The 19,091-nt window shown below is 42.5% G+C and overlaps 1 protein-coding gene and 1 long non-coding RNA gene across 7 annotated transcripts in view; one reads left to right on the top strand and one right to left on the bottom strand.

Annotated features, from left to right (window-relative positions):
- Window positions 1-19,091, top strand: part of UNK (unk zinc finger) — a 41,193-nt gene that overhangs the window by 4,484 nt on the left and 17,618 nt on the right. For all 6 annotated transcript variants that reach the window (XM_079323411.1, XM_079323414.1, XM_079323413.1 and 3 more), the window contains exons 2-6: window positions 13,570-13,779; window positions 15,209-15,385; window positions 15,815-15,945; window positions 16,096-16,231; window positions 18,287-18,404. In XM_079323411.1, the coding sequence (XP_079179537.1) occupies window positions 13,570-13,779; window positions 15,209-15,385; window positions 15,815-15,945; window positions 16,096-16,231; window positions 18,287-18,404 (772 nt within the window). The remainder of the gene's footprint in view (window positions 1-13,569; window positions 13,780-15,208; window positions 15,386-15,814; window positions 15,946-16,095; window positions 16,232-18,286; window positions 18,405-19,091) is intronic.
- On the bottom strand, window positions 14,557-15,194 carry LOC306810651. Its single transcript, XR_013776507.1, has 3 exons — window positions 15,049-15,194; window positions 14,808-14,889; window positions 14,557-14,692 (listed from the first exon to the last, which is right to left on the bottom strand). It is a non-coding gene; the product is annotated as an uncharacterized lncRNA (long non-coding RNA).

Here is a 19,091-nt window from a genome sequence, read left to right as displayed (position 1 = left end):
AGGGTTGCTGTTTGCTCTTCCAGGGCCCATAACATTTGCCTGCATGGTCTGTTAGATTGTACATTTGATGTGTTTGAGTTGGGTGGTCTTTACACCCTGCTGCCTGAGTTGAGGCTTTGGAAATTGTATTTAGAAACCTTTTGTGCTCTTTTTAAACCATCAGGACTCTTAAAATAACAAACTGCTGCCCTGATTCTGCTTTGGTTTTACTGGTGATAACCCTTAGATCAATAAGCTGATAAGGACTTACAGAAGTTGTGGAAACTAACCCTGTTGTTTAAATTAAAAAAAAAAAAAAAAAGCCACCTCAACAAAACAAAGCACAAAACTAAATAAAGAATAAAAAATCCCAAATAACCCAGAAAACAAAAACAACAAAAAGAAATCCAGGTGTTTTTAGGTTTCATATTTGGTAATACCTTTGCAGAAAGCAAAGAAGATGCATCATAGATTGTATTATTATTGCATTATATGCAATGTTTGGTAATACCCTTAAGAAAGCACAGAGTGAGTCAATGCTTCTAAACCTGTGGCTTACCAGTGGTCTACTACATCATTACCTGTAAATGTCATCTTACCAGGAAAGTGTAAGCTGGTTATTATTATTGGTATTTTTGAGTCTGTGTGAACTTCACTGAATGCACATCCACTGCCAGCTGTTATTAGGAAGTGTGAATAGTTACAGGAAGTTGGAAATATAAAATGCTGGAGTGTGAACAGGAAGAGCTGCCTTCACAATATGCTCTCACCACCGAACACATGTGCTGAAAATAATATTTTAGATTTTATGGTTCTTCAAAGGCTGAGTGTTGAAAGGCTCCAGTTTGAGAGAGGGGCTGGCAAGGGGCATTTGGGCCCAATCTGTGCCCCAAATGGGTTTGGGCAAAAAGGAGATTTTCCCTCGTGTTGAAGTGGGGCTGGACCTGTGGTTTGCTTGCTGCATTCCCACTTCTTGAGTACTTCTGGATATCAGTCTGACAGGGAATTCACATGTGGATAACTGCTCTAGAGGTGTGATAACAATATTTTGCAGAGCAGAAAGCTTTGTGTACTGTGATGTTTTCAGAATTAGTTTTGGTCTGGCAAGGTTTGCTGTTTCAAAAATTCAAAACTGTGAAAGAGGAGAGGGATTCAATGGTGCAGAATTTTTTCAATGTGGAAGATGGTTCTTCAATTTTTAATTTCATATATAAGTATTATGTTGATGGTTGTATGTTGCTTACATGTATGTTGCTTACAGTCTTTTGTGGCATGGGAGGCAATATTAAAGTTAATAATTGTTCTAGAAAAATCTAGGAGTTGGTGTATCTGTGGGTTCCTCCCAATTCCATTTATTTTATGATCCTAAGAATCTCAGAGCTTAGAGTGCCCATTACACTAGTTTTTCTAATTTTGTAGGTTTATATATTGTTTAGTATTTTTTACATAATGTGGCTTTATATAAAAGAAAATAAACATTTTATTGTCTTTAGATGTATTCTTCCAGAAAAAAAGTTTTACTATCTTCTAAGAGCAGCTGAAACACTGATCCTTCTTTTTCCAGGGGGTCTGACCAGTGTCCTCAGGAAAATCTTCCTGCAGTGTGTTCCAGCATCCCTGCCTGGCTGCCTGCTGCATGTCCCTGCCCCTGTGACAGCGTGGCAGGAGGGAATGTGTCAGGACATCAGTTAATCACACTTATTGTGTGGCATATTAGCATGAGCTGTCACTGGGGACTGTGTAAATGCACAGTCTGAGCCTGGGCAGGGACACAGCCCTTCTGTGGTCTCTGTAAAGGAGCTGTAATTTCCCAGAGAGGAGCAAAATAAAGAGTCAATAATATCTTTAATTGCTGTGTTGAGGCTCGTGAGAACCTGCTTGTCAGGGCTTGAAGAGCTGTGTTCACTTTCAGAGGATGCTGAGGAGAGGTTTTGTTCCTTCCATTAACTTTCTGCTTTTAAAAAACTTCATAAATCTTTTTGAAAGCAGTAGGAATAGGCTGATAGAGATGGTGAGAAGTTAACTGGTCCCTTTGCCCAAGTGTCACCTATATCACTTTAGCAAAGATTTTTTTGGGGTCTAATTGTCATTGATTTTTAATATTATATCAGTTTCCACTTTAAACTGGGTTTTGGTGAAATTGTGAATTATAAGAGGGAGTAAATCACAGCAGTTTCTATCTCATAAAGAATTTATGTACACTATAAACTTCCTGTAAGGTTCAGCACATCACTTTCAAATCAGGTACAGAGCTGTTGCTGAAAGCTGTGTGTGCACAGAGCCAGCCAGCAATTCCCCCTAAATTAATGGGTGTTCACATGCCAGCAGGCTGTGCAGTAAGTGTTATTTCTTAGCTACCTTTTCCCCCCTCTAATTTATTGAGAGAGAGTTTGTCTTTTATATCAGGGCATCAAAAATATGGAGCCTCAGCAGAAGGGTGCATAGGGAGATGCTGAAGGCTTGTACCTTCCCAAACTCCTCCTAGTGATGACAGCCAATTTAGATGCTTGTGATGATTTCCTCAGCAATCTCCTGTGTATTTTGATCAGTGCTTGATGCAGTTAATACCAGCTTGACATTTGAAATATCAGTTGGAATGAATGTTCCCTTGAAATGAATACCAACAATTCCTTCTCTCATTAGCTCTGGTGCAGCCTGGCTTGTCTGACTCACAGACCCTCACCCTGCTCTAGTGTTCATTCAAGTTTAGGAGGTGATTGTTACAACAAGGAAAGTTCTAGGTTTGATTTGAAAAAATTATTTTAAGCAGTTTAAGCAGAGATCACTGAAATGCTCAATACTGGCCTGATTCTTATCTCTTGTTAGAAGTCAGAGATATTTAATTGAATGAAATTGTCAGAATGATGGTAGAGAAGAAACTTGCACTGTATTTGTGGTCAAACAAGAAAAATCTCATACCATCTCTAACTGTCTGTTGGTCAAAGGCAAATCCATTTCAGCAGAGCATATACTGCCTTCCTAAGACTGATGGCACTGTTAAGTGCAGCTAAGAAATTAAGGTGGGATGGATTTTTATCATCATATGCCTAGTATTTGTTTTGATTAATATGCAATCATGGCCATATGAAAAGGCATTTAGTTATTTGAAACTATTCTGGATGAACTTGGAACCAGAACTTGGGGGTTGGAACTGAATGATCTCTAAAGTCTTTTCCAACTCAGGCCGTTCTATGATTCTATGAATATCTGCAAAAAAATGAATTAAACTCAGCATTATTTGTTATCCTTTGTATTCAGCATGTCACCCCAGCTCAAAAAGAAGCTGTCAGTCCACACCCAGTGTGTGCTCAGAAGTGATTATTTTTTTCTCCTCTAAAGTTTTCAGTAGACTGTGAGTTTTCATTGATGGCACTTGACTGTTACTGCCATAGCAGAAATACAAACAGCAGATGCCTGAGGACAACTGTGCAGCTTTACAGCAACAAAAAAAAAATATTGTTTGCACATTTAAAATATCATGAGAGTGCCATCAGATTTATCAGTGCATTGATTAGTCAGAGTGGGAAGTGAGAAGCTCCTAGCCTGGGGTTTGCCTGCTTTCCCCTTGGAGGAGAGCTGGTGTCAACGTGCAGTGGAGCTGCTGTGGACACCAGAACGTGCAGGACTGTCACTCAGAGGTTTGCCTGTGTGTGGAGTGTTAAAAGAATCCACTGGGCCACAGCAGGCACAAATGAAGTCTGATTTGAGTGCTGAATGGAAAAGAAAATCGATTGAATGGTTGGCATTGATTCTTCAAAATCAACCAGCAAGGGTTGGCTTTTATCTTTGTGCTGGCACATGTGTTGTGCATGCAGGTTCATGCTTGTTAGATAATCACAGTGTTTTGTTTCAAACTCACAGCAGAAAATGTGTGTTCACAAATGAAAGCCTTTCCAAAGAGGCTGCTGCAAATCTGGTTGGTGTTTAACCTGAGAAGAAGCAGATGCTGTTTCATTTCCAATGTAGATTGGGCTGGGTGAGAGCACTGTAGAGCTGTCATATCATGTGGAGCTTTGGTTGTCTGGTTTTGGTCCTGTGTAAATCCAGCCCTTCAAACAGCTCATGTTCTGTCTTAAAACTGTTGTGAGTGTGGGGCTGCAGCTGATCTATGAGCTGCCTGTTAAATCATGGGGGTCCTGGCATGGCCAGGAGAGGAAAGGCTACTGTGCTCTGCTTCCAAAACACCTCGTGTGAGACAAGATGTTGAGGCTTAGCTGGCTGAAAATGCTCCTAACAATCTGCAGCTGAAAGCTTGAGCTGTGGAATGGCTTGTATGGAAATAATATTTTTCTGAATTGGCCATTATGAATTCTTGCATGTGGGATGTTTTGTTTTAGGGAACTAGCAGAGTGAGTAACACAAGTTTTCAAACAGCCCAGCCCTGTTCCCAGCCTTCCCTGGTGTTTCTACAGTTGTAAGCCCTGGGTAGGCTTTGTTAGTGCTTGAATTGGTGATGAGAGAAGTACAGTGTGGAAAAAAAACCTTTGCTGGAATCTAGAACTTTAATTTTTAGAGCACATGATCTCAGACTTCAATTTGTTGTACCAAGCCTGGTGTGGCTCTACCTTTCTGAGGCTATAAACACTAACACTAAGACACATCATCTACCCCATCCATAAGAGATGGGATAATACAAGTTAATATAGGAGAGAAAATTTACCTGCCTATAAGCTGAATAAATGACCATAATAGGTAAATCCGGGGATGGATGTTTTTGTGAAGTAATTAGTAGTAAAATATTTGCCTGTTCACATTTAGGCATGTGTTGATATATGGCTGACAACTGAAGCAGGCACAGACCTTCAGCATGTGCAGCTGTCTGGATGCAGTGAGCTCCAGTGTTTTGCTCCAACAGGCTCAACCCACGTTACTGAAAAATAATTATTTCCATATGATTGTGTTTTCATAGACTCAGCACTTACACAGGTGCTGTAGGGAAGGATTAATGACAACTAAATAGTTTGTGGAGCAAAAACCAGCCCAGAGAGGGATGAGGGTTGTCTCAGTCAGGGTGATCCATGTTTGAAAACAGGAAAATGTGCTTTAGGCACAGTTTACATAAACTAACGGTGTCAAATTGCAAATATGTCATTTAAACTTGGAAAAATGGGCTGTGTGTTTAAAACATTGCATGAACTGCCTAAATACTGAGTTAATTTTGAGGTCATGTCTAATACATATTCATTGCCAAGTAATTTGGAAAAAAAAAAAAGGATAACTAACTCAAGGAAATGTAAATGTAAGTTCAAGGCTTTGTGCAGAATTCTGGATCTTGGTGAAAGGATTTTAAGGAAATGCCACTGAAATGTAGTGCCATTAAGTGTTTGCCTTTACCAGTGCTTGGGTTGTTTCAATGAAAAAGGTGAAAGCTCTGTGTAAACAAACACTTGTGTTTGAAATTGGCTTTATTGATATGACTTGGTTATATACATTTCATGGTCTGCTGATGCAACAAGTGCCTGCTTTTTAAAGACAGCATGCCAAAAACTGATTCAAATGGCTTTATTTGTCAGGTTTTGAGTGACACAAGTTGAGGGGTTCCAAGCAGAGGGATGCACAGCTCCTGAGAAGTCTGAACAAGCACCTCTTCCCCAACACCCAGGGACAGGAGCACAGTTGTGCCTCGTGGAGCTCCTGTCTGGCTGCTCACAAATGTGATAAATCTGAGTTTTATCATGTGAACTCCACTTTGAAAGCCTTGATATTTGTTCCTCATCAGGCCAGAGTGTTGGTGAACTTCTTAGCAGCCACGTGGCATTTCTCTCCAAACAAAGCCATTTTTGCTGTGTGGAAACTGAACAATGTTTTGCCTGAAGCTGGTGCAAATCTCTCTTCCCATGATGGGCCAGCATCACACAGTGGTGCTTCTCTGTTTTCCCTTAGTTTTTCAGTGTAGACAAGGCACAACTGTTTGTCTGACTTTTTCCTTCTAATTGAAAAATGTCCTGATGGTTTCTGATAGTTGCCAACACGTGTTATTTTTAGCCTGAACTCTTGCAGTCACTCAGTTATCTGTGAAGTGTTGGTAGTACTGAATTCATTCGTCACGGCTGAAATGAATTTGCTGTGTTCTTGTCCAGCCTGTGATCTCCTTTGAAATCCAGAAATGGAGCTGCAGCAGGGATCAGGTTACTGTTGAATATGACTGTGGGCATTTTGGTGTGTTATCCTCAGTTTCCTGTAATCTGGCAGTTTGTATTTTACCTTCTGCAGCACATTCTGCATTTTCATTTACTTGGAAGCATCCAGCTCAACTTTGCTTTCCAAGTCATTTAGATGCCTGCAAAATGGAAGAGTTGAGTGCTGCCTACCTATTTCTGCAAGAAAAACTGGGGGAACAATGGGTTATGGATGTGAGAAGTTGTCATTTTGACCACTGAGGTACACAGTGAATTATATGAAGTCTTAAAACAAAAAACCTCCACAACCAAACCAACCCAACTCCATGCATCTGTAATAAGTCTCTCCAACTGTCACTTTCATTATTTGCCCTCAGACTGACATTGTTGTCAAGCTCTAATGGAGAAGGGGGAAATCTAACAGCTTTAAAATCACACACTGATGTCTGCTGTGTGCCCTTTTTCCAGTTGATGGTTCAATTTATTTAGGTGATAAAGAAAACACTGAGGCATGTGAAGTCTATCTTCTTGACAGATCTGAGTTTACTGAAACTTTCTCCTCATCCTTTTCTCCTTCCCCACATTCACAGTCAGCCTTTTGTTTTTATAAAGTGATCCATGCATTTTTCTTGGAGATTTAAATGCTTTCTAATCTTTTCAAGGTTTACAGAACTTGCACCTGGCTGCTGAGAATGTGCAAAGGCAGGTGGACTGATGGTTGTGGAGATGGTCCTGAGAGATGTTTGCCTTTTGTGCCAAGTGGAAAAAGCTTGGTGTATAAAGTGTGGGGGCTTGGTCAGGTCTATGAGGTTATTTTTCTAAATATTGTTAAATGTGGTAAAAGAGGAAATAGCCAATATTGGTGAGACACAGTAGCTGATAGACCTCATCTAGTGTGTGAGCATCCCTGCCCATGGCAAGAGGTTGGAAATAGATAATCTTTAAGATCCCTTGCCTTGACACAGATTTCTGGTAGAAACTTGATGATAATTTTTCCCAGAATTATGACTAAAACTTTGAAGATTACTGCTAAAAGTGTTTGTTATTGTTTCATATTCAACAGTGATTCATGTGAGGCTGTGTTTCAATATTAAATTTTTAACTGCCAGTCAGTAAAAAATACTTATTGAAACAGACTTGTCTTAACTTCTGTTCTTACTAGAAGGACACTAAACATTGCAGAGTTGTAAACCAAGCTGCTGGTGGTCTGCAGCTGCTGCTTCAGGGATTTGCCTGACTCTTGCCACCCCAAGGAACAAGGAACTACAGTTCCCATGAAGTCACATTGTTTCACTTCTTTCCTCCCAAGTTCCAAGAAATCTTGAGTTGAAGGTTCTGTTGCCTGTCAGGAAGCTTTGCATTGAAATGCCAGCATTTCCTAAGCCATTGTGTGAGTGCTGGTATCAAACTCCAAATTATTTAACTCTCTGTTTTTATCTCACTTATTCTGAAACATCTCCCTTGCCCCAAGAGCAAAAACTCCCGAGCAATGTCAGAGCTGCATATCATGGGTTTTCTCTATCAGTAATATGTTACATGAAAGGTGCATTAGTAGGATTTTTATTGAGTATCCTGTTGGAATAAGTAGATTCTGTCATGCACCACTGACTCATTTCAATTGGAATACCACAGTTCAGTAAAAGAAAATAATTGAGTCATGGGTTTCTTACTTAAAGTGTGTCTGATATCATCTTTTGCAATAAAATTTTATGAGGGTGAAATGAATTTAGAGAGCTGATTTAATATGGACAGCTCTTTTCCTCTTGTGTTGGGGTGGCTCTCTGAGCTTAAGGAGAAAATAGCAGTTCTGAAAATATTCCCATAAGATAAGCATTATTGAATTAGAAATATCAATATCTATAGTTAGATATTTTCTCCTGAGTTTTGCAATGCTGTCTGCTGAGCAGACAGTCTGTTGGATAAGCACACACTGGTTTGCTTCAGATAATTTTATCTGTGTTAGCTCAAACCACTAATTTAAATTTTTAAATGAAGCTGGTGGGATATACATATACATAATATTTTTTAGGGGGGGGTTGTTTTTTATTTTTGAGGTTTTTTAAAACGTTTCCTAACCTGAATTAGAAAAACTTTTTCCATCCTGCTGTCTGGACTGATCAGTGCCACTCAGAGCTTCCAGAGGAGGAAAGCTGATGAGCAGCTGAGAGCAGTGACCTCTCAGTCAGACTGTATTTTTCCTGTATTTTTCAGGAAGGATGTGAATTGAGACCACCTGAAACTTTATAGAGAGGTTCATGGTCTCATGCAGTCCTGTCTGAAACAGCAAGGCATGACTGATATAAAAATGCCAACAAGTGTCCCCAGCATTCCCATGTACTTTTGTCCCAGTGAAATGGCATTTTTGCCAGTGTAATACTTTGAGAGAAGGCACACATGACTAAAATAAATGGTAATGGAAGAAGAGCATTTTCTCCCTGATATCTGAAATCTTATAAGGAATGCAAGACTAGGTTTGAAGAAAAAAACAGAACAAAACCCAAAAAAAAAAATAACCCTAAACCAAACCCAAGACAAAACACACAACCTAAAAATTAATTTGTAAATTTGTTGTTAGATTTGCCTCTGGGGGCTCTTCTGGATGGAGGCTGAGAATCTCTATATAACCCTGAATAATAATTTCAAATATTAATGCTAATAACAAAGTGAAGTGCCCACACCAGGCTGGACTTTACAGAACCAAGCCAGGCTTGGGCTGCCCTCTCTGGTTTGGTCTGTTTGACCCAGGAGCAGCTGCAGGGAGGGAGCCCCAGTGACAGTGAGGACCTGGAGTAAGAGCTGCTCATGGTTTACACTGCTGTGGCACCAGACTGACAGTGCTGCTGCAGCCTCCCAGCACAGTTCCAGGGCTGTAAACACACCTGAAAATTCCACCTGTGTGGAATGTAGATGATGGTGGTGTTAGATCTCACTGCTGCCCTACATTTGCAGGCTGTGTCCCAGTCTGGATTAGCCAGACTGTAATGGTTGTGTTGTCTAATGGTTTTCTCTTGGGTGTCATTCTGCTGCAGAAGGTTCAGGTCCTGGTTGTGAGCCTCTCTTTGGGACTGAGAGGAATTTTGGCAGAAAGGGAGGTGGCCTGGCAGAGCAAGAAGGGCTGCAAAGGCCAGGAGCTCATCTTGGGACCTGCATAAAGATCTCAAACAGGGCAAGGGGTGTTGGAAGGAAAGCTTTGCATCACAGAAGCCACAAGAGTTTTGAGGAGTTGGTTTTAATATTTTATTTTCTTTGCTCCTTGGTATTGTTTCTCTCCCTGGTCTTTCTGATCCCTCTGTTACAAAGCAGAGACTGTCTTGGCATCAATGTGCATCTTCCAGTGATTTCTGGGAGCTTTGGGTTAAGGCTTTATGAGGAATTTGGAGCTGAGCTGTGCATTACCAGCACATTTTCCTGAATTGAGCTCACTTCACTGCTGGTGTGACTTGGGTCAAGTTTGACAGGAGCTGCAGCCCTGGAAGCAGGATGGATGCAGGAATCCTCTCATACCAAGCTGCTTGAGCACACCAGTGTGAACCAGGAAAGCTGCAGAAAAACAAGAGATCTCTGCACTAGGAGGCAGGGAGAGGACCAGGACAGCTGGATTTGCTGCAATTGTGGAGAATAAAAATGAACCTTTTAGGTTAAAAATTCTTCTTGGGCTCTCAATTTGTTGGTTTTTTTTTCCTCCTTTCTAGGTTTGAATTTTTTTCTTCTCCCCCTACTGCACTTATCTTTTTCCTTGCAGCTCCCAGAGCAGGTTCCTGCTCCATTCCTCCAGGGTAGAGGGGGAACTCCTGTAATTCCTGCAGAGGTAAACACTTGCTACCCTGCCCTGGAGACTCGAGCTGCTACTGGCAATTAAACACAGTGAGCAGTGTAAATAATTGCAGAATAATCACTGCCCCTTCCCTCATCCCAGAGGAAGTGGAATTTCAGCAAAGTAGCATTTAGGTTTTTCTAATGTTTTGCTGCTTCTGTTGATCTCTGGGAGTTCCTAAAACTACTCCCAAGAACCTCTCCTCTTGTCTTCCTAGGGAAAAAAAATTAATTTCCAGCAGCTTCCATCCTGTTTGACAGCAAGTTCAGCTCAGCCTGGGGACTTTGATCTGCATTGTTCTGGCCAGTCTTGTCCTATTTGTTTAGAATTGCATTCATCTTTGTTTACTAGGGCTCATAAATGATAACATTTCCTCCAGGAATGTGGGTGTTGGTGCTGATGTTAATGTATCAGAAGACAGTGCTATGTGCTTTCCACTTTTTAATAATTACATAGGTATGAAAATACAACATATACTTAGATTTTTTTTTTTTTTTTTTTTTTCAAAAGAAATATGGAAGTAGCTCCAGTATAAAATAGGGTAATAATTCTTCTGCCCCTCAAGTGAGGGCTGTAGAGTTTCCTGAGAGGAGTTGACAAATGCAAGTTATCGTTGCTGGATTTCCTCTTCCTGTGCAGACACAGCGTTTGGCTGACATGCTGTGAAATGTGTACCAATCATCAACGTGTTTTCAGCTTCGAGGGTCCTTCCAAAATTCATTTTTTCAGCTGTTCTGGGGAAAAAAATATATTGCAGGGATCATTGACACCAGAAGGATCTGTCATGACAGTGTTCTCTGCGTTTTGTTTAAAGTCTTTTCAAAGAGGCTTCTGAAATATTAATGGCTTTCTGCTTTGTGAGACATCACATTGCAGTGGAACAGGCTCTGTGTCCTCTCTGTGTTCCCAAAACACACGTGGTTCAGAGGCCTTTTATATATTTTAATACAAAGTGGCTGGTTGAGTGGTCCGTGTTCTCCCAGAGGAGCCAAAACTCACTTCATGGATCAAGAAAATAAAGGGCTGTAAGGCAATTTACCATTCAGGCTATTGTGAAAGAGGGTGATTTAAAACGTTGTAGTGGCTTGGAAAAAAAAAAGAAAACCCAAAGCAGTGATTGAAAGGCTTGAAATGACTGAGTTAATGTGACAACTCCCCTTGCCTCAGCTGGGTCTGCTGCAGAGGTGATTTTGCACAGTTAATGTCTGTGGAGCTCGGTGGTACCTGTTTGCAGGGCTTGCTTTGAAATTAAGAGTGAGACATCATTTATTTAATAGAGACCATTAAAGAACGACTTTCTGATGAAGCAAGTTAGGTGTTAAACACTTTTCAGGTGAACCATTTACTTATGTAATTATCTCTTGTTAACATTACAATAAATGTTTCTCCAGGGAGTTTAGCCAATCATGAAATGCAATTAATTTTCAAATACTCTTCAGCAACAATTGAGATACTAGAGACTGAAATCCCTAGTCAGTGTGTAGATTCTTAAACTTCCCTGATGAAGGGAAGCAGCTTCAGCTCAGCTGATTGTGGAGTTGTTAAACTCTTGGATTTTGAAGTGTTTCATTTGGTCCTATCACAAGTGTGGAGTGCTGGCCTTGATATCCCAGTTGTGTAATCCTGCTATCTCCCCTTAGTTTCCAGAGCACTGAGGAGGTTCAGGATGCTGTTCTTGAACTTAAGCCCAGCACTGGGTGAGGATGGAGGAGTTAAAATGCTCTTGGTTTCTGTCTGGGATTCCAGTTGCTGTGTGATACCAGCTGTGCTGCTGTTTGTCCATGTGTAAAATGGGAGTAACACAAATCTCGTGTCTCTGATGTGCACATGGAGATGTGTAAGTGGAAAGTGATTGGTGATTGTATCATCTGTGGACAGCATCCTCCTGCTTAAGGTTACTTAATTCACTTTTTAACCAAAATGTTGTTACAGTCGCTTTTGTTCCAATCTTCCTAGTGTGCTGATAAAATAATCTGTGAAATTCCACCTTGTAGAACTACATGGTCCAACAACTTGGAAAGCTTTTTGAGAATAGATGAATTTACCACAGCTTGCAGTTTCCAGATGAATTGCTGGTGTGGCTGAAGTAGGGATGAACAGAGCTGGATTTTTAAATGGGAAAAGGAGCAAAGTGATGTTGTTAGCCCTCACCTACACCAAGCAGAGCTGGTTCTGCAGCTGGCTCTGTTTTTTTGGCTGTTATGCCGTGGGCCCCAGTGCAGATACTGTTCCAGCCACTCTGGATTGCAGGGGACAGATGGGTTTGAGTAGAGAAGGGTTTACAGTCGGCTGTGGAGGCTTCCAGCCCCTGCTGCTCACAGATCCCAGGCAGTGCAACCTGCAAATCTCACATATTTAGGGGTTGAAGAAGAGGAAGAGCTTTTATCCTTTCATGCTTGCAAAATCCAATGTAGGAAAGCTCTTGCCACTGATAGTGTCTCTTTATAGCAGATAAATAAAACCACTTCTGTTGAATCTGTCCATTTTCCTGAGGCTTCTTCTCAGCTGGGTAAAGAGGAAAGGAGGCTTTATTTACAGATGTTGCTTTCAGAATGCATTGTGATGCATTGTGATTTTATCTGTAAATACATCTTTGGGCATCAGGCATCTTTCCATTTATTTAGAAACAGGAGATAAAGACTGTCTGACATGGGGATGAATTCCTACACTCCTTTTTGTTGCCTTGGAGTACATGCGCCGTTTGAAATGAGTCTGAATCTGCTGTTATATCACCCTGTTGCTTCCAGCAGAATACTTGTATTTTTTTTTTTTTTTTTGACCTACAAATCTTGGTCCTTGCTGTTTACACTGACCTCCAAACATAAGAGACCAGAATGCTCTGGGTTTTCTGCTTTGTTCCTGGATGTGTCTCTGATTTAGCCTGGTGGGATTCGGGTCTGAGTTCCTGGAGCTGTTTGGATGTTCCCTGTAAATACAGGGCAGCCCGTGGGTTTCAGCAGTGTGGATTTTGTAAGCACCTACACACAGATCACAGTCAGATCATTATGTTGATCCAAACCATTTTGTAATCCTCTACAATCTGGGTTTAGAGACTGTTATTAGTGTCACAAATAAAAGCTTGTGACTTCTTTAGTTCTCGGGATAAAAGAAGCCATGTACTTTCAGGGAATTACATATTAAAATTAAAGCAACGTAAACATGTGGGCGTTTGAGGATAGTTATCCCACTTTTCAAGGCTGAGCCCTGAATTCATATGATTGCTAGAGAGAAATTGATTCATTTTTATTTCATAATTGACCATGTACTGACAAAGCAGAGCTAAACCAGGAGGACAAGGCATGAAAGAGTCTTTTAAATTCTTTCTCGGTAACTCGAAGCTTTAAATATGGCTCCAAAAAGTGTATTCTATTTGGATTTTTTTTTTAAACTGAGTATGCAGGAAGGAAACCCCTTTTTGCCCAGATAGATTTAGAAAGGGGTAGAAAGGTACTTAAGACTTCTATTTTCTCACGACCTGAGCTCGTGAAAAGCCTCTCCAAAACGATCCCGACAAAGTGATTTCAGTTCTTGTTACATTAATGGATACCTTGCCATGACAAGCACTGCCAGCTCGCAGCGCCATCCGGGAGGGGAGGCAGGGCGGCTGCGGGCTCGGGACGGGCGCGGGCTCTGACCCGCGCCCGGGCGGTTCCGCAGGTACCTGAAGGAGTTCCGCACGGAGCAGTGCCCGCTCTTCGTGCAGCACAAGTGCACCCAGCACCGGCCCTACACCTGCTTCCACTGGCACTTTGTGAACCAGCGCCGCCGCAGGTCCATCCGCCGCCGCGACGGCACCTTCAACTACAGCCCCGACATCTACTGCACCAAGTACGACGAGACCACGGGCATCTGCCCCGAAGGAGATGAGTGAGTAAAGGCTGCTCCCTGCCCTTCGGGCTTTTGGGATCAGGCCAGGTGATGCTTCCAGCCGGTTCTTGCAGCATGAGGCAAGTCAGCAGTAAAGCAGCTTTGTCACATACGTAACATGAGACCAGATGTAAAATCTGGAATGGCAGCCCGTGTGCTCCAGGCCTGCTGCACAGACAGTGCTGAGGGTGGTTTAGATGGGAACTCAGCTCTTGGGAGCTCATTGTGCTCACAAGCTTCAGCATCTTCAGCAAAGCTGAAGTGGGTGAAACAGCTCAGTGAGACAAATGAGTTTGGAAACACTCTGTTCTCTAAGTCACCGACTCTCAGCTCTTGCTTGCTAGCTTAGTTTTCCACAGATTGAAGAAAGAGGAGGAACTTTGTCCTCCAGTCTGCCCCCTGAGTTATCTGTCCCAGCTTTTTAACTCATATCAGTTTATTTTGTCTTTCTGAACTTTTAAGAAGCCAATTGAGAACAGAGAGGTACCCAGAATAAGGCAACACAAGGAAGAGTTTGAGTTTTTTGGGTGTGCTCCCCGCCATGACTGCAGTAGGTTTAACTGGGGCAAAACCACAAATATTTGTGCTGTGTGTCTGGCAGACCTCAGCAATTAAAGGGTTAACCTGCTAATATAGCTTTAGCCATGTGACAGATATGGAATAAATAGTGTAGCCAAACTGTGGTCAAATATAGAGATTATTTTATAGAGAGATGCTGTAAAAAGATGGAATTTCAGTTCCCTTTTGTGGTGCCAGTATAAACATACAAAACTGCAATTTATTGGCAAAACTTTCTTATTTTTCAACTTGATTAAGTAAAGTTTTTTGTGACTACAACAGAATGGAATAGTCCCTCAGGCCTGAGGCCTCAGTTTCAATACTTTCTTCCTTGCTAGAAGAGATCTGGAAGAAACTGGAAATGAGATATTTGTGGGATTTGGCTTCTAGAACACTGGTTGATACATGGCTCAAACTCAGTGAATAAAAGCTGTTATCTTCTAGGAACCTTTGCTCATTTATATTTTTACCTTGATGCTGCAATATCTGAACTTTTCTCATTCCATCTTGTTATATTTCTGTTTTATTTCTCAATGTAGATTGTTGTTCTCCCTAAAAGGGGAAACAAAACAAGTTAAAATGGTAGTTTTATAATTGCTTCCTTGTTCCACATCCTTACTCTCTTCCAGATCTCTGGCAGCCACTCAGCCAGAATAATGAGGTGCTGCTGGATTAATAATCCAGTTTTCTTTTAGAGAGAGAAACTCTTACATCCTTTATAGTGACAGGTTTGGGTGTTCTCTGAAGTTTTGGAAGGCACAGCATGAGAGAAGGGGCAGAGTTAGCAGAGATGGTGTCAACTGATGGTGTCTCAGCAAAGTGTCTTCTGGTGGTTGAATCCTGTCTGTTCCTCCCCTCCTGCCTTCCTCAGGTGTCCCTTCTTGCATAGAACTACTGGAGACACAGAGAGGAGGTATCACCTACGCTACTACAAAACTGGAATCTGCATCCATGAGACAGACTCCAAGGGGAACTGCACCAAGAACGGCGTGCACTGCGCCTTCGCTCACGGGCCCCATGACCTGCGCTCGCCCGTCTATGACATCAGGTCAGTGGAGGGAAAAGGGTCATTTCTGCACCCAAATGGAAAAGGAGATGATGGAAAAGGTGATTTCTGTGCTCAAGTGAAAAGTGAGATGATTGAAGGACAGTGCTGTTTCAGCCTGAAATGAAGCGATGGTGAACTATCCCTTCCTAATAAGGCAAATGTAAAAAACTTCCAGGGAGGATTCTTGAAATGGGGGAAGGGATCACACTTTGGAATCTGATGGAGGGGGTCAAACCAGTGCACCTGAAATTCCCAGGGAATGAAAACTTATTTTTATTGCATTTGCTGTTCAGCTAAAGATGTTCTGACAAAACATGCATGGCTGAAATGCACCCACTTAGCAAATACTCCAGTATGTCAGGTTTTATATACATTTATCTGACTCTTCCTTTGCTGAGTCTGTTTGTTCATTTAACTCTGTCCCTGAAGGGAGCTTCAGGCAATGGAAGCTTTACAGAATGGTCAGACAACATCTGAAGGAGGCATCGAGGGTCAGTCTGCAGTTGCTGCCAGCCATGCCATGATAGAGAAAATACTCAGTGAGGAGCCAAGGTGGCAAGGTGAGTGTCACTGAGGGACTGGGAAAGTTTGATCTCTGTTTGATCCTACCCAAAACTTTTCTGTGTAAAAACTTTTCTGTAGTAAAAACTTTTCTGTAGTAAAAACTTTTCCATGGTCATGTCTCTTGACTCTTGGGGGTTTTTTTGCAGAAACAACATACGTGTTGGGAAATTACAAGACAGAGCAGTGTAAGAAACCCCCCCGGCTCTGTCGCCAGGGTTATGCCTGTCCCTACTACCACAATAGCAAAGACAGAAGACGAAGTCCAAGAAAACACAAATACAGGTACTGTGATCCTGGATATTGTACTTCCCAGCTGAGTGGTGCAGGAGGAAGGATTTTGACCACTAGATAGTTGTTTTTAGTGTATCTCCAAGCCGTGTACTGAGAGGTGTGATGGAGTGTTATTTCTTCCTAGCAGAAAGATAATAAGCTAAACAAAAAGTTTTCTTGTATATAGTAACCAGTAATCTAATAAATTAATTGTTAAATCATTTTACAACTCTGATTTTATAGCTAAGAGAACCTGTGTCTGGCTTCCCCTTACTACCTCTGCTTTAGAAAGCAGTGCAGGGAAAAGAAAACAAAAGAAAGTTTTAATCCTCATCTAGGAACAATCTCACACAACAATGTGTTCATGGTGAAGGATTCAGAATCATCAGGCTGCTTGTTGTGTATGCCTGGTGATGGGGATCATGAGGAGGGACTGTAGCTGGACATGCATTCCTAACCAGCTGCTAAAGGCTCTGCTTTTGAGGCACCAGGGTGTTCTGTCACTCAGCTGTCGCTGGGTTTTTCAGCATGCTGTGTCTCCCTGAACGCATTTCATCCAAATTATAGGCCCTCATTTCCTCCAACACAACAGAGCTTTTGTTGTGGTCTCAGTGGGGCTTTTCCTTAGTTCCCTTTTGAAAAACATCGGAGTGGACCAGAAAGCCAGGAGAGAAAATATCAGGGATGTTCTTGCTTCTCTTCCCCACCCCCAACATTCACAGAAATTTTAGAACTGGCACTGAAATTCCATATTTAAAAAAACCAAGCAGGCAGCAATCAAAGGAATGTTAATCTCAGTGCTTTAAGGAGAAATAGGTCCAGTAGGGCACTCTTCAGGCAGCAGCTATGTGCTTTTTGCCCCTCTCTGGGCCCTTTGGGAAAGGAAGTGGTGAAAGCTCTGCTGCTCTGCACTCACTCCTGTGTTTTCCCTACCCCAGCTGATGTGGCTGTACTGGTGCTGCTATCTGCTTCCCTCTGCTGTTGTTTGAGGGAATGGTTAAGAACATAAAGAGCAGGGGAAGTAGGTCACGGCAAAAATTCAGATCTGGGAAAAGGAACTGTTCCTGGCTGGGAGAAAGAAAATGGACTTGCCTTTTCCCCAGTGACCTGACTCAGCCTCTTTTCTACATGGCCACACTATAAACCTGGAAACATACTGCTGTAAGGGTATTATGTGTTTTAGGATTAGCCAATTAACTTCTTAGCTTTCTATGAAGGTGCAGTTCCAAAACAGAAACCAGACCCAGTGTCTCTGACACTAATCACATCAGCTGCTAATATTGTTATGCTGGTTCAAGTTGTATTTCATTTCAAATGGAGAATTAAGCCTTTTTTTTTTTTTTTTTTTTTTTCATTGGGAAATTGGAAGAAGGGGGAGAAGATGCAACAGCAGCTGGGTGGGGGCTGGGGAAGCAGCAGCCAAGCAGATTGTACAGCTGAGGGTGGGCAGCCAAACCTGCCCCTGACTGAGGAATTGTAACATCATGGAATGATTTGGGTTGGAAGGGACCTTAAAGCTCATCTTGTTCCACTCCCTGCCATGGCAGGGACACCTTCCACTAGCCCCATCCAGCCTGGCCTTGGACACTGCCAGGGATCCAAGGGCAGCCACAGCTTCTCTGGGCACCCTGTGCCAGGGCCTCTCCACCTTCACAGGGAGGAATTTCTCCCTTGTATTTAAACCTATTCTCTTTCCATTTAAAGCCATTCCCCCTTACCCTGGCACTCCAGGCTGTTGTCCCCAGTCCCTCTTCAGCTCTTCTGGAGCCCCTTTAGGTACTGCAAGGGGCTCTGAGGTCTCCCTGGAGCCTTCTCTTCTCCAGGCTGAACAACCCCAGCACTCCCAGCCTGGCTCCAGAGCAGAGGGACCCTCAGAGCACCTTTTTGGCTCTCTCTGGACTTGCTCCAGCAGGTCCACATCCTTCTGCTATTGGGGAAAACAGCTGGATGCAGTCCTCTAGGAATGGATCAGAGGGGGAGAAGCACCTCCCTCCACATGCCCAAAGTAATGAAAGCTCAGAGCAGGTCTGTGAGTCTGATGCCTTCTCCTGCTCCCTTATTCCACAGATCTTCACCATGTCCCAGTGTGAAGCACGGGGACGAGTGGGGAGACCCCAGTAAGTGTGAAAATGGAGACTCCTGCCAGTACTGCCACACTCGCACAGAGCAGCAGTTCCATCCAGAGGTACAGTAACCTCCTCTCTCCACTGGGAAAGGCTAAAGCATTCCAGTCTTGCAAAGTAAATGTCTGTGCCAGGTGGGAGAGGAATGTGGGCTGCTTGTAGTGTGGTCCTGGGATACAGAGAAGCTGCATGTTGGGAGTAAGCTGCAATTCAGCTGCTTAACAGAATAGACTGTATGGGAGGAAGTAGGAAAAGTGGGGGAAAACTCCAGTGTAGGAGCAGTCTCAGGTATGGGGGTCCTTTGGAAAGCACAATGTGGGTCTGCATGTGAGCAAACAGCATCTGTTTCCTTGACTAAGAGCCTGTGGTTCATGTTGACAGCACTAAACACCACCAAGCAATTAGCTGTGAGCATGCCCAGAGCATTCCAGTATCCTTACAGAAAGTGTAATTAAGACCTTTTCGTAGTGTGCTTCATGTTACAGTGTTGAAAAGCTTTGTGGGGCCCGTATCTGCACAGTAACCATTGTCACCGCCTGTCAAACTGGGGGGAGAGGGAATAATCCATTTGCTACAGTCCTTGTCAATGGTTTGTTATTTTCCTTGCAAACATGTGGCTGCAACTTTCTGTGCTGTCATCTGTCAGCTGTTTCCTACTTTTTGCCATTTGTAATGTCCATGGAGCTTCCAGTGAGTCTGAGGGACTTCATGGCAGATGGTGACCTTTGGGTGAGCTGGTGTGTGGTGGG

This window comes from Erithacus rubecula, assembly GCF_903797595.1.
Source record: "Erithacus rubecula genome assembly, chromosome: 20".
NCBI lineage: Eukaryota > Metazoa > Chordata > Aves > Passeriformes > Muscicapidae > Erithacus > Erithacus rubecula.
The sequence above is the reverse complement of the archived record's forward strand: the minus strand, read 5'-3'. Positions and strand labels throughout refer to the sequence as shown.